At 43.1% G+C, this 16,123-nt stretch overlaps 1 protein-coding gene across 1 annotated transcript in view; it reads left to right on the top strand.

The window, feature by feature from the left end:
* The first annotated feature begins 8,850 nt into the window (after positions 1-8,850).
* Positions 8,851-16,123, top strand: part of KCNH1 (potassium voltage-gated channel subfamily H member 1) — a 239,199-nt gene continuing 231,926 nt past the window's right edge. The window contains exon 1 of the mRNA XM_063290081.1: positions 8,851-9,040. Coding sequence (XP_063146151.1) covers positions 8,968-9,040 — 73 coding nt within the window. The 5' untranslated portion in view covers positions 8,851-8,967. The remainder of the gene's footprint in view (positions 9,041-16,123) is intronic.

The following is a 16,123-nucleotide window of genomic DNA, read 5'->3' as shown; positions in this document are numbered from 1 at the left end:
ACCTGAAGTGGCCATCAAGTCTATGTAAATTTTCACCCATGGTTTAAAAGGTGCAAATAACCTGAAGAGAAAAAACTGAAGGAGAAAAGAGAGCATGATTATTTCCAAGCAGTGTTTGCTGTGAGGTTGGAACGAGTCGGGGATAGGAGAAGCTGAAAAGGAAAGTTGCCAGGATCCTGAGGAATGAATCTCCTGAGATAGGAGACATGATCAAACGTTGAAAGTGGACAGTGTAGTTTGGAGACAAAGTGGTACGGTGTAAGTGGTCAGAGAGTACAACCATGTGGAGCAGGAGATCAGGTAGCCTTCAATAATAGCACCCAGCATGTAGACCTTCACTTATTGGGCTACACAGACAATGCTACAATATTAAACAGTGCCTACAGCTTATTGCAGAGTTTAGAAGCTTTTGCTTGCATTTTACATTTACATCCAAACCCAATCAAACTATGTTGAGTTGAACTATGATCAACTGAACCAAGGTTATGTCTACTGTAGCATGGTTATTTAAAATAAATTTATTTCAGCTAGGATTAACCACAATTTACATAGTTGGAAATGTCCAATTTTCATATGTCTGTGTGGATGAAGGGGGCTCACTTTTACACAGCTTAATTATGGCTTAGCATTATATCTAAATATTATCAAAATCATTTTAAGTGGCTCTTTTCAAATAAGATTTTGTAGGTTATTGACTACACAGACTATCAGGAACAGTAAGTTTAATCCTTTCTAAAGATGGGTAGTTGTTGTTAGTTCAGTTCTGGATGCCTGATTTATTGAACCAGGATAAGAGTTATTTCTAGTGTTAGCCACGTGTCAAAGGCTTAATCAGGTTGTGAGCCCCATTCCATATGAGAAACTGCTACTGCTGTGCTTTTAAAGCCTCCTTTTCCCTCACCTTATCCCAGGAATAGTGCAGTGGCTGGCTGATTATCTTAGTTTTGGTCTTTATACAAGAGAATATCTGTAGCTCAGGTTGAACTCTGCAGTCCTGGGTGATTTCTGAGCTTGGTTGTTTGCTTGCAGACACTTCATTACCCAACTAGTAACATCATCAGTGCGAGTGTGGGGTCTGCTCCCTGTTTATGTACAGTAGCTTGCCCTTGCAGTGTTGGTAGGGGCATGGTTTTCTCCTTGGTAGTTTATTTTATTTATGTATTTATTAAAGTTATACACTGCCCATTTATTTATTTATTTATTATCTAATTTGTCCCCGCCCATCTCCTCAAATCGGGGGACTCTGGGCAGTTTACCACAATAGATAAAAAACAATAAAATGCACAGAATAAAATACAATAATAAATAATATAAATAAAGGTAAAAGTAAAGAATCCAGGTGGTGAAGAATCAAAAACAGTCCAAGTGTGGGAGGAGTGGTCTATAGCAACCATCCCCATGTAGATCTATTCCCCTCTCCACCCCAAGCGAGGCGGCAGAACCAGGTCTTCGGACTCTGCCAGAAGTCCGGGAGTGATGGGGCTAATCTCACCTCCGGGGGCAGCATGTTCCACAGGGCGGGAGCAACTGCAGAGAAGGCCCACTTCCTGGACCCCGCCAGATGAAATTCTCTTACAGATGGGGTCTGCAGCATGCCCTCTCTGCACAATCGGGTGGGATGGGTTGATGTAATGGGGGAGAGGCGGTCCCACAGGTAACCCATGCCATGTAGGGCTTTAAAGGTGATAACCAACACCTTGAATTGGACCCAGAAGCAAACTGGTACCCAATGCAGCTCGTGCAGCAGTGGCGTTACATGTGCCCTTCTGGGGGCACCAAAAACAGCTAGCGCAGCTGCATTCTGGACCAGCTGGAGCTTCCAGATACTTTTCAAGGATAGCCCCATGTAGAGCACATTGCAATAGTCTATATGAGAGATAACAAGGGTATGAGTGACTGTTCCAAGGGTCTCCCGGTCCAGGAAGGGGCGTAACTGGTGCACAGCATGTAGCTGCCCAAAGGCTCTCCTGGCCATGGCTGCCACCTGCTCTTCGAGCAGGAGTTGAGTCCAGGTGGACCCCCAAGTTACGCACCAGGTCTGTCTGGGGCAGTGCAACTCCATCGAGAACCAGAGATGTTAATGTCCTGGATACAGAAGAACCATTAACCCACAGCCACTCGGTCTTACCAGGGTTCAAGGGCCATGGGGCCGATTTCTCCTCCCCTATCAACACTGACTGGGATCGGCCCTGGAGGAAGGAGGTCACCTTTTACTAGCTTACTCTTTACTAGGAGGAGGGCTGCTTTTACTAGCCAGGAGGGGCACGGGTCTAGATGGCATGTGGTGGCATTTACTGTCTGTAGGATCCTGTCCACTTCCTCAGGTCCAACAGGATCAAACTGCTCCCAGATAACTGGGGATTTCACTATATAAGTGACTCTAGGTGGGTTACAATTAAAGAGAGAATAAAAACTACAAAAATATACGAAGTTAAAAAGACAGAGAGAGCATACTCAACCCACCAACCACCCCAGGGCTGCATACAACCATCAGATCCCCAAACTAGGTGGCAGAGACATGTCTTAATGCTCTTCCAGAAGGCTTGAAGAGTAGGGGCCAACCTCACCTCTGGAAGCAAGATGTTCCACAGGGCAGGGGCAACAACAGAAAAGGCTCTCCTCCTAGACCCCGCCAGTCAGAATTCTTCAGCTGATGGGGTTCCTAACATGCCTCTCCTGCTGGACCGGGTGGGACAGGTTGATGTAATTGGGACGAGATGGCTCCTCAGGTAACCTGGGCCCATGCCATGAAGGGCTTTAAAGGCCATAACCAACACCTTGAATTGGACCAGGAAGCAAACCAGCACCCGATGAAGCTCATGCAGCAGAGGAGTTATATGTGCAGGAGGCACCCATAACTGCTCATGCTGCAGCATTCTGGACCATTTGCAGCTTCCAGATACTTTTCAAGGGTAGCCCATGTAGTTGTGTTTCAATAATCCATATGGGAGATGACCAGGGCATGAGTGACTGAGAGAAGGGCTTCCTGATCCAGGAAAGGGCATAATGGGCACACAACACAAAGCTGGTCAAAGGCTCTCCAAGCCACAACTGCCACCTGCTCCTTGAGCAGGAGTTGTGAGTCCAGGAGGACCCCCAGATTACGCACTGGGCCCGTCTGGGGCAGTGCAACCCCATCTAGGACCAAAGGTGGTAAACTGCCAGATCCAGAAGGGCCCCGCACCCACTCCCACTCTGTCTTACCAGGGTTCAGTTGAAGCCTGTTGTTCCCCATCCAGACCCCCACAGCCTCCAAGCACCATGAAAGAACATCCACAGCATCACTTAGTTCACCTGGGACAGAGATGTACAATTGTACAATAGTTTCTCAATTACGGTATTGTTTTCTGGTTGATTGTTTGCCTGGTGTGAAATTCAGGTATGTGACACCTCAGCCAAGCTAGAGGTACTGCATGAATGATGGGGAAGACTAATTCTTCCCTTGCCCTATTTGTCTCAACAGAGACTTCCCATCACATTGTGTGGAATAGAAAACAAAGATACTCGCAGACTTAAGTTTTGTTACATTGGCCACCAGGAGGCACCATGTGACCAGTTTTGTTTTTATTGGGACTCCTCAGACATGGGTAGCCAGATGCTATTCCTCTACCAGAAGCTGAACTCACAGGCCTTTGCATTTATGTTTTAAAACTGTAACAAATCATTCATCTGCGTTTGGTTCACATCTGGGGCCATGGTTAAAACAAAGCTTCTGACTATGGACAAGGCTGTCCAGATTAACCATAATCTTGGCTATGATTTAGATTTGGATGTACTTAACCACGACAGGCTTCACTGTCATGTAAACCAAGTTTTTGTGATGTACTTGCAATGAAAGGGACTATTTAATTGTCCCCCACTGACTAATAAGAGAGAAGAGCAGAAAAGAGTCTTGAATTAGAGGTCTAATTTTTAATTAGGAGGCAAATTTCTGTGACCATTTACCGAGACCTTTTTTTATTCTGAGTGGAACAGGTTTTTTTAAAAAAACAGAGCCGATATCATGTTTCTAAGCCTGTGCAAAACATTTTTTATTCTGACATGAAGCTATTCTATCAAATATTAGTGTAACATTTTCTTTTTTTAATGTTATACTTTGTAGGTAGAGTGCCCCTATTTTGGGGTCAAGCTTGACTAGGAAATCGTGGGCCCTTCAGGATAGTCTATCCCATTCTAGTCCCTATCATGTGCTTTCCTAATTTCTTTACCAACAAACTCTTAACATTACTGCTCAGTCTTTATTAGGCTGCCTTGGGAGTTTATTATTTATTTATTTAATTAATTCAATTTCTATAGCTGCCCATCTCAGACAAGTGATTCGGGGTGACCATTCATAAAATCAGTTAAAACCAAATACAAACATAATAGGTAAAGGTAAAGGTTTCCCTTGACGTAAAGTCCAGTTGTGTCCGACTCTAGGGGGCGGTGCTCATCTCCGTTTCTAAGCCGTAGAGCTGGCGTTGTCCGTAGACCCGTCCGTGGTCATGTGACCGGCATGACACCACGGAACGCCGTTACCTGCCCGCTGAAGCGGTACCTATTGATCTACTCACATTTGCATGTTTTCGAACTGCTAGGTGAGCAGGAGCTGGGACTAGCAACGGGAGCTCACCCCGCCGCGCGGTTTCGAACCACCGACATTCCGATCGGCAGCTCAGCGGTTTAACCCGCAGCACCACCGCGTCCCGCCATACATAATACAAACATAATACAAATTTAAAAATTCCCTTCTCACTCCTATGGGTGGCATGTGTCTTCCTCAACCCTGGGTCCTCTGCCAGAGGCCTGGGAGTTTAGGGTCCTGCACAGTATCTTAGCTGTTCCTAGCACTGCACTCTTCTGGACAGAGAGCTTTGATGTTGCTCCTGGCATCTGTTGGAGCCACTCTCCCAGCTTAGATGTCACAGGCCTGAGTGTTTCTACCACTGTTGGGACCACTTTGGCCTTCACTTCCCACATCCTCTCTAGTTCCTCCTTCAGGCCTGGTACTTCTCTAGCTTCTCATATTCCTTCTTCCTGATGTTGCTGTCACTTGGCACCACTACATCTATCACCATCACTGTCTTCTGATTCTTGTCTACTACCACGATGTCTGGTTGATTGGCCAGTACCTGCCCGTCTGTCTGGATCTGGAAGTCTCACAGGATCTTAGCCCAGGCATTCTATGCAATCTTCTGTGGAATCTCCCATCTGGACTTGGAAGGGTCTAGCCCATACACTGTGCAGATGTTCCTGTACACAATGCCAGCTACTTGGTTGTCCCGTTCAGTGTATGCTGTTCCTGCCTGCATCTTACACCCTGCCACTATGTGTTAGACTATCTCTGAGGCCTCTCTGCATAGTCTCCACAAATATATATATTTGTGTTATGTTTGTATTTGTGGTATATGACTGTGTGTATCAGCCGAGAAAAATTAAAACCATAATTTATGCTGCCTTAAAGGAAATTTTCCCCCTTCTATGCCGACATATTTCTCAGGAGGCATGCACTGGCCCTGGCAGCTTGAGTTCACTGCTCAAAGAGTGCAACTTGCTATAACAACACATTACTATGGCTACCATCCTGAACAGCTTAAAAATATTAGACAAATTCATGGAGGATAGGATGCACCTATCAATGACTAGCAGCCACTAAGGCTAGGCAGTGCTTTAATTTTGAAGCGGAAAAGTGATTCGGTGTGCATGTGAACATGCATGAAGCATCTGTAAACAACACCTTAAAGCAGCTGCACTTTTCCTGCCACGCAATTCTGGAGAAAGATGTGTTTGATTTAAAAAGTTGTTCACAGATGCTCCCAGTCAATTTCCCCATTCAAATCTGCAGGACTGCACAGCCCTGCTAGTCATGACTATTCCATACAACTTGTACTGTCAGGGACATTTTCTTCCCAGGACCAAGGAACAGGAATTGGGGTGGTATAGCTGCATCTGTCCCCAGCTTGTGGACTTCTCAGAAGCATCAGAATGCTGGACTTGGGCCTTTGGTCCGATCCAGTTTTGGAGTGATTTGTTCTTAGGGAGAGATTTCTTTCATGTTCAATTGACCTTTCTATGTAGGCTTTGATGTATCCACTGTTTACTTTGAGCCTGTGGGAGAAGCCAAATTTAGGACCCAGCTGTGCAGTTAAAGGAAGACATCTGCTTTAGGAAACATCATGTCATGATGGTGATGATGGCAGATAAAACACATGTTCACACAGGTTCCTTGTGCCTGTTCTGAATCCGTATTCCCACAACCTCACTGGCCTTAAGAATTGAAGGCTCCCCCCCCCCCCGATTCTATATCACTATCTGAAAGGAGAACAAAGCTGGTGTCTTTTTTTGTAAGTCTACAGCTCCACAGACCTTGCAGGTGACTGGCTTCCATGGTGGCCAAAATTAGAGTGCAATATTCCAGTCCAAAAATGTGAAAAAATGCCTTGGATCTGGCACAGGTCCCCTTGTGGCAGCCATTGGCAGCTCCTTAATGGTTTGTGAAAATACCAGTTTGAGTGAAGGAGGTCTTAAGCAAGGGAGCAGGTTGCGGGAGGATTTTAGTGCAAGAGGAAAACAGCTTTTTCTCAGCTCCCTCCCCTACTTGTTGTATTTCTTTCTCCTTTTGTGTAACTTTATTAAAGACCTTTTAAAAAAAGATAAAAAATAATACAAACTAATATAAAGTGAGAAAAAGAAAAGAAGAAGAAATCGAAGAGCTAAAAGTGCAAGAAAGAAAAAAGAAAGAAAAATAGAAAAGAAAGAAAAAAGATAAAAGATAAAAGAAGTAGCTTCCAATCTTTTTTACAGCAGTTACAAGTACAATGATAAATTTACCTCTTAATCTACGGTTGCAACATAACTTTCTTCTTTCTATAATCTATCCTATCTAATCATCAAAACCATAAATCATAAGTTCATTTTTTTCATCTCCATGCAAGAAGTCCATAAGGGGTTTCCAGTCAGCAAGAAACATAGATATTGTCTTTGATCAAAGAAGTCAGTTTAGCCATCTCAGCAAGTTCTATCATCACCAATTGTTCCTCCATTGTGGGTAGTGCTGAATCTTTCCATCTTTGCATACAATAATCTTGCCACAGTTATCATGTATAAAAACAAAGTTTCATGACTTTTTTCCCAACTGTTTGTCCATCAATCCCAGAAGAAAAACCTCTGGTTTCAATTGTATATTAATCTTTAAAATCCTTTGAATCAGTGTACGTATTTGAATCCAGAATTTTCTAGCTTTTTTACACATCTACCAAATATGATAAAATGTCCCTTCTTGTTGTTCACATTTCCAACATAAATCTGAAGTGCCTTTATACATTCTAGACAATTTCTCTGGTGACATATGCCAAGAGTTTATAAAATGTATAAAAATTCTCTTTAAGATTATAACAATGTAAATTTCAATTGTTTCAGCCACATATTTTCCCATCATTCCATCTGTGTATTATAACCAAAAATTTTAGCCCACTTTACCATACATTCTTTCACTTGTTCTTCTGTTTCAAATTTCAATAACAGTTTATACATTTTAGCAATTACATGTTCAGTCTTAAAATGTTCAAAACCATAAATTCTTTTGTCTACTTTAAATCTTTCTAATAATTGTAAATAAGAAAACCACTGACAACTATATCCCTCTAATACCTGCTAATGCACCAAATTCTTTTAATTTGCCCATTATTTCAATTCCCTTTAAAGGGTCTTCCAGAACCAGCACCAAGTCATCTGCAAAAGCCCGTAACTTATAAGTCTCTTTTTAAATCTTTACTCCCACAATCCTCTCGTCATGTCTTATATCTCTATTCAATATTCCAAGAACCAGAATAAACAAGAGAGGGGACAGTGGGCATCCTTGTCTTGTTCCTTTTGTTATCTCACATGGTTTTGTTAGATTTCCATTAACAATTACTTGTGCTTTCTGTGAAGTGTAAATCATTCTTACCCATTTCATAAAGCTCTCTCCAAAATTCCTATCTTCCAAAACTTTGAACAAGAAAGCCCAGTTCAAGTTGTCAAAGGCCTTCTCTGCATCTAAGAAAATCAATGTGGCTTGTTTTTCATTATGTTGCTCCAAATATTCCAAAATGTCCAACACATTTCTAACCTGCTTGTTCTATTTCTGATGCTTCACACAATGAAGACTAATACCCAACGTGTGGATTAGGAATGGGGTGCTAGCAATTTATTTTATTTCCCTTTCATGTGGAATGATGATGATGGTGACTTGTCACTTTGGGATCTGTGGTGGTTCAGAGGATGGATCATTGCTTAGATAATTTTGCAATATACTCCTGTTGGTCAGAGAAGTGAGCCAATTGAGTTCTGGTGGTCCTCACACATTCGCAGCATTACAAGATCTGCAGAAGCTAGGATGGAGGGATTTGGAGCAGAAACCACACCTATTTTAAAGGGAAGGCCTTCGTGCTTATTCGTATGCGGGCACTTATATCTTGGGCCAGCACTCTCCAAATCCAAGGTTCAACTATTCTCGGGGAGATCTGTTCCGAGGTAAACACAGGGCACCAATGCATGGAACCGAAGATCAACCTGGAAGCGCAGCATCGCCGCAGCCCACGTCTCCCCTCCCGTTCCGCAGCTCTGGTGTGCCTGCTTTCGGCATCCAAAGGAGGGCGCTGCAGCCCACAGGCTTTGCAAAGGAGCCTCACAGCCTCACTTTCCCCACAGAATCCCACCGGCCGGTAAGCACAGCGGCCCTCCGCCGCCCCGTTCCAGCGCAAGTACATTTGGCGGGGTGGTCGCGAAGCAGCAGAGGGCGCTGCCGGACAGGTCCAGGCCCGGTGGCGCGGAGCAGCAAGAATGCAGCGCAAGGGAGGGTTGCTGATTGCTGGGCGAGCGAGAGGAGCTGATGCTGCAAAGCCGCCCGCCTTTCCCGGTGGGGACCATGAGGAGCGCTGAGCGGGAAGAAGAGTGGAGAGGCTACGCTTAGCTTCGCCGGCCCCGGTAGAGCCAGCGCGCTTGACTATGGCTGGGGGAAGGAGAGGGCTGGTGGCTCCCCAGAACACCTTCTTGGAGAATATCGTGCGGAGATCTAACGGTAAGGAGGAAGCCGGCGGTGGTGCGAGGGCGGCCCGGCGGGGGGGGGGGGGGAGCGCGGACCCACGGAGCGGAACCCGAAGTCGGGGGCTCTTCCAATGCGGGGCTGCTCTCTTGGGCTCTGCGGGCCGATTTGGAGGGGAGAGGCTGGGCGAGCCGGGCTCCGAGCGGGGTGGGGACGCGGCCAGCTTTGGGCTGAAGTGATGCCTTTGGCTGGGAAAGCTTCCCAGAGCCAGGCGTCGCCTCAAAGTCCCGCAGAAGAAAGTGCCCGAGACGTCTTGGAGGGAGAAGCCCGCGAAACGTAGCTGAACCGAAGACGGGGCGGCTTGCAGGTGCCTCCCGTGCAGGCTTATTGCTCCGGACTGGGTTGGAAATAAAAAACATCCGAACCGGTTTTTGTGCCCCGGAGCAGCGGTTGGGATGGCTGCGAAGGCAGCCTCGTTGCGGCGGGGTCCTTGGCGCCCCCCTTTCCGTGGGGACCTCTTCCCGTTTCCCTAGCCTTGCCACTTTCCCCACCCCGCTTTCTCAAGGGCTGCCCCCTCCCTTCCCACGGAGGTTTTGGCGCTATGCAGACCTGGGAAGTCTTCTTTGCAGAGGCTGTGGTGAGATCCTTGGAGAGGAAGAGAAAAGGGGGGAGGGGGCGGCGAAGTGCGGGAGACCCTCTTTCAGGTCTGTGAGCTTCCTTCCAGACTCCCCATCTCTTACAGACGGAAACTATCCGGAATGCTGTCCAGAATCATAGTTAAACGTAATTTCATTAAAAAGTGCAGGACTGAAAACAATCTGGTGATGCCCTGTTTCTCCCCCCCTCCCCTCCGCTTTGATTCAGTATAACCAACGTGATTTCTTGGTTTGCTTTATGTCATTTAAACACTTCTGCGGTGTAAGAGGAGCTTGGAATACTCTTGAAGGTGAATACCAAGAATGTATGATCTTGATGGACTAATATTAATCACTTGCTGGCCTTTCTGTCTTTATCTTCCTTTATTCACCCAAGTAAGCCATTCTTATGCATGGAGAAGCTTGCAGGTTTCAAATGAAAATCACAGAATCTGGACCATGTTAGAAGTCATATTTATTTGTCCTGGGGGAAAAGGTTGTTCTGGAGATGTGAAGTTATTCAGACACTCCAGGTGGGCTCCAGAAAAATTTTAGATAGCTCTGACCAAAAGAATTATTGGCATTGGATTAAGTTAGTGTCTAATGATGTTAAAAAATAGTTTAAAAAACACAATTAATTGCACACCTCCAAATAACTACTTTGCATTTTATCTTTGGAAGCAGAACTAGGAGATGAGAAGATTGGAATGATGAAAAAGGGACCTTGTTCTCTGATTTGGGAATGCATTTCCTCCCTCTCAATTATGTGGCATAAAGGATGATCTACAAAGCTTAATCTATTGAAACCTAGTTTAAAAGCACTGAGGAAATCGAACTATACCAATTCTCAGCTTGATTTATACAGAGTTAGGTGGGGCTGTCTCTCTGCATCAGTCTGTTTTTAAAGACTGTTAATTAAGATGGTTTATCTCCCACCTTCTTCTTTCCCTTCCCACAGTCAATAGTTTACTACAAATGTAGTGTCTTACAGAGCTTCTGGTAACTGGATGGAAAGTGGGAGGAGGGGGGTGAGGATGAGGATGCTGTACCATACTTTTATCTATTATACAGAATTTTTTAATAAGCAGCAGCTCAAGCTGCTTCCAGTCCTGAATGATAAGCTGTTCAAATTTCTCTTCTACCAATTTTTAAAGGTACAGTAACCCTTTGCCTTCACACAACTAGTTTCCTTCCTTCCTTCCTGTCTGATTAATTGCTGCTACATGAATGAATTGGGGTTCTTGGCTCAGGTATTGATGAAAGAGAGTCAGGGCTGGGATCTAAATAGGGAAGGCATGCTGCTTCTGAATTGGCTGGAAAGTATTCAACAGTGGGGTAATCAAGCAGATGAATTACTTTAATAACTTCCAGAAATACTTTGCCATGATTAAAAAAGTTACTTTCTTGGGGAAATAGACTTTTGATTGTTCTCCCTGCTAACCATAACCAATAATGTTAGCAACTTCTTACATGTCCTTTTAAAATTCACAGTATTAGTCTCTACAATCACCTTCCCAAGTGAAAGAGTTTATATGGTGGCAGAGGGAAAATATAATTAGTCATTAACTCACCAGTGGCAAATGGGTTATAGTTCCTCAGATTATTTCATTGCTTTTAGATGGACATGCCATTTAGCTAGTGCCAGCTATTTAAAAAGAAACATCCTAGTGCCTGTCTTTGGTGTTTGAATAATATTGTCATTAAAATGCTATTTTGAAGAAAGCTTTTAGAAATTGGCGTGGCTATTCTTCTAATATCCTTTTCCAATAAAAGGCTGGCTGGAAACCTATTGCCCTTAATCAAACTTCTTCAGAGACTGCCACAAAGTTTCTCAGTGGATTCTAATTCAACATATGAACATATTTATACTTAAGATCAACTGTTGTGCTTTGCCTGCAGGTGCTGTTGTCTTTAGGGACAATTAATGTAAATGTGCAAGAAAACTTTTAACAACTTCAGTGCTCCATGGGGGGAAGCCCCTATCTAAGAGCCATGCCCTCATCCAGAAGGCTTCATTCTATTTATTTCTTCTCCTGGCAGTCTGCTATACTCAGTTCTGCACATGTTCAATTTCTCTCCACCCCTGTTTAGGATTTATTCACTATAGCTGTTTTGTACTTCTGAAAATAGTTGTGTTCCTCCAAGCCAACTGATACTATTTCCTCCTTATGTGTGGGTTATACCCTTTTAGGTGCCCAAGGATCCACACACAGAAAATGAGCTCACAATTAATATATAAGATCACCAGGAGTCACTAAAGGACAGCCTGTTTTCAGTATTCTCATAATTTCATCACTTAAGGAGTGCCATCATCAGCCCTGCTGCAGAATCTTTAATCCAATGCCCCCTGCATTAAAATGGTCTTTGTTTTAGGTAGTCAGATAAGTTTTTGAAATTTTAACTAGACTACTTGTTAGCTTTCATCAATATTGTTATTATACATGGGATATTTGTATGATATACATATAAGTAAGGCATGTGATTTTCTGTATTTTCCCATAATATTAGGGGATTGGGGACTGGGCTGGTGGAAAAAGGATAGGTGGGGAGAATGAAGAGTTGGATGGGAAATCAGGTGGACCACATCCAGCTCATGGGCTTGGGAGTCCTCATCTTGATCTTAGACTTCTTTGATGACATCCTATGGTCACTATTTCTAGGCTGCAGCTCCTTCCAAAATGAAGAAATGGGAGCTATGATGGCAGTTGGCAAGTATCTACAGAAGGCTAGACAGCCATTTTTCTGAAATATTTTAATTTGGATTCCAGCACTGAGTAGGATGTTGCACTTGACCTTATTCAATTCTATGATTTTACATGCCAGTTGCTAGACAGTAGGACAAGTAGGACAGTAGGACAAGGAAATGGGGTTGAAAAGCTAGAGCTTGCTCACTTGATGATGGAAACCATCTTTGCTTGGACATAGGGAAGGTGGTGGTTCCTCTGAGGCAAAAAAATGGGGCTGTTCACCTGGAAACTGATTAGCATAAGATGAATAGAAGCAAATTACCTATCTATTTCCCACCTCCCCCCACTTCAAAACATTTTTTTTGAAAGCCTTTTGGGAGAGGAGAAAAATCTCTGGCTGAGGGGACACCATTCACCAGCAATTCATGGGCAATAGACAGCTCCTTGCCAGATTCCCAAAGCTCTTTGCAATAATTTGATCTCTGGAAAGAATGCTCTGCCTCTTTCCCACAGCCTGTTTGTATGAGGATGGAAAGATGGTGTGAGGGAGGAAGGGGATTGTGGGAAGAGAAAGAGGATGGTCCCATCCAATATTGGTTCTGGCTTTAGCTTCTGCTCATTTCTGTCCACTGGTTACCATTGGCATGTGACTTGGCTTCCATCAGATTACTCCAGCAGGAATAGAGCTTTCAATAGGAAGATGTTGTTCATTCCCACTCAGGCTTAGATCTAATGGAAAAAATGTCCCTTCCTAATGCCTGCATTGATTAGGTTGGGACATGTTTTTCCAATGAATGGGAAAACAAGAGGAACCAGCAACCAGGGGCCCATCCAGTGCCAGTGAAGCCAGAGTCACTGATTGGTGGAGCCAGATCCAATAAGGATAGAAAGTGATGAAACTGGGTGGAGTTTGCAGCATTGCAGGACTGCATAGTTCTCTCTCCCCACCCTAGGCATAGAGTCTTAGCATGTAAGAATGTAAACGTAAGAAAAGACAAATTTGTGGATTTGTTTGTATTTCAACTAAATCTCTTGGGACCAGTTAACTGATTGGCACCACAAAATCTCCCTCATAGGCTTTGATTTTTGACTCCTTGTCTCCAAAACCTTATTTCCAGATTTACTACACTTTTGTGCAGAAATGTTAATATGCCAAGGGACTGTAGGCAATCTTTTGCCTGAGTGCTTGTACTAATATTAAAAAGCCTGTGAATCAGCTTGAAGAATAAGGCAGCATGGGGGAGGGTATGTATGTGTTTGTTCCCGGTGAATAAAAACTAGAGCTAAAGAGGTGAGAGCTTGTATAAATGGCCACAAGATAGCCAGCTGGTAGGTATGGAAATTAGCTTGATTTTAAAAAGAAAAAGAACCTGAATGGCTAAATCCCAAGTAAATGCACTGGTCATATCATTATTTTGCTGAGAGTAAGCTGCATCCATCCTTGTGGAATACTTCAAGTTACGGTTGCTGTTATTTGCACTGCCATTATAAGGTACCACTTGCACTGTGGAACACTCTACGGAGTGGGGAACATTTGAATCAGTGGGCTGAGAATTAAGAGCATCGTTTATTCTGCTGAAGTTCTCCATTTCTTTTGATGCACTGAGGCATTTTTAGACAAAGAAATGAAACTATCTTGAAAAGGGCCTCCTAAAATAAGTGCTTCCCTTGGTTGATTAAACTGTAAGTTAATTGGCTATTTGCTTCAATATTTCAAAGAGGTTTTGAAGGCATGTAGGTTTGTTTAAGTGGTATTGATTACTGTATTGTATTGGCTGCAAGATGGGACTGATACTCCCAAGATGCTGCCCAAGGAAGCCATAGCATTAGTGCAACTGTGCCAAGATGCCTTCTCATCCGGGGAGCCAACTTTTCTTCTATACAGATCTGTGGAATTAGATTTCCCGTATTTCTGATTACAAGTCAGGTGGCAGGAGTGGCAAAATGCCGGTAGAGGGCCTTTGACAATTGAAGGACCAGGTCTATAGGTAGCCTGAAAGCTCATGTGGAGGGGACAAAACCATAGGGGGAAGTTACCTGTTTTTTTTTAAAGGAGAATTTGACATATAGGGGAGTCAGAAAAAAGTTTAAGGTAGACAAGGACCCTCCTGGTTCCCCCCTCCCCAGCTAAAGGCCTACTTTGGATTAAATGGAGCAATAATGTGATTTTGTTAATACAGTTTCACATGTCATATGAATTACCTGGTTAGAATACAATCCCTGCAAAGAACTGTTGTTAATGTACCAGTATTCATGTTCCATAAAAGTATCTTTGGGTCTTCCATGACAGCAATGATTGTGTGTTTTGGAGGGCTTCAGTAAATCTCAGCAAGATTTAATATCCATCTGGCATCATTGCAGTCCTTTAAAGCAATGTTTCTCAACCTTGGCAACTTGAAGATGTGTGGACTTCAATTCCCAGAATTCCTCAGCCAGTCCACACATCTTCAAGCTGCCAAGGTTGAGAAACACTGCTCTAAAGCATTTCCTTCTCTGCTCATCATGGACCTCAATATCTATTCCTGGATTTACAAGGTGGCTAGACTTGGGTTCCATAGCCAGAGCCCTTTGTAAATTGGTATGTGGATAGGCCCTCTTTTGATCTCAACATAGAGTAAAATACTGTATTTGATCCTAGCTGTTACATTTTGTAAACAATGGTTTATGGCTGAGTGCAATGTATAAATCTACCAATTGTGGCTTATTTAAAAAAACATGGATAAACAAATCATTGGTTAATATTGTTAGTTTAGCCGAAGAGTTTGGGAAAAAGCACATTTTCCACACCAAAGCATAGAGTGAAACTGTTTAGCTTATTAGCAATCTATAAGTGACATTTTGCAGTGGATTCCTAAATATCACAGTCCATTCTTACTCAGTTGATTGCAATATAGGTAAACATAGTTCATATTTACAGTTGTAGGTCTGCAGTTGTTATCCTAATTATAATAGGGTTTTTTTTGTGTTTGTGTTCTTCTCAAGTGTTGGTGTGATGATATTGGAATTGAATTTTTATTGGGAAGTTGCAGGACAAGGCTAGTCAAAAAGAAAAAGAATCAGTAAGCAGTTCACTTATTGCCTATGCCAATTTAGACCACATAATGATAGCAAAAACAAGAGAAACGCTTTAATAAGCTTTTACTCACCACAAAGAACCTATTATTAGTATATATATCTAGACTGCTCCATATCTTGCATGCAGTCAAATGGCAGAACCCTAAGAGGAGTGCTTTGTTTATGCAATTAACTTAATTGTGTTATGCAAAAAGCCAAACATGGATTATTTGTGACCTTGAGCAATTTATACTACAGTCTGAATTTAAAAAAAAAACAGCCTTTTACATCTAACATTTCCATTCTTCTTTCCATTAAAGTCGTTGTCAATGACTTACATCTTAGCTCCAATAAAATACTTGGTATTAAATTCCATTAATCATCCTGTTTAAAGCTGTTATGCTATTTGTCTGGAAGTCCTGTTGAATGAGGTTCAACTCAGTTCTGAATGAACTAAGTTCCAGCATGATTCTTAGCATTCAGAGAAGCTAAGGATCCCAGTGGCTCACATATTTTAGTCTGGCTCACACAAGCCATATTAATCTTAGTGTGAATCCAGCCACTATGGTCAGTAAAACCTTGGTCATGATTTAGCATGTAGTGTAACTCCATCCAATGTAATTTGCAACTGTTTCCTGAAATTAGAAGAAGACATTATTTTGCAAATAATCATTAGATAATCTTGCATCCTCTGAATGATTTCCACATTACTTGGGACCACAGAATTCTGGAAGTTGTAGTTT

The sequence above is a fragment of the Candoia aspera genome, chromosome 1 (assembly GCF_035149785.1).
Source record: "Candoia aspera isolate rCanAsp1 chromosome 1, rCanAsp1.hap2, whole genome shotgun sequence".
Lineage (NCBI taxonomy): Eukaryota > Metazoa > Chordata > Lepidosauria > Squamata > Boidae > Candoia > Candoia aspera.
This window is presented reverse-complemented; position numbering and strand designations above follow the sequence as displayed.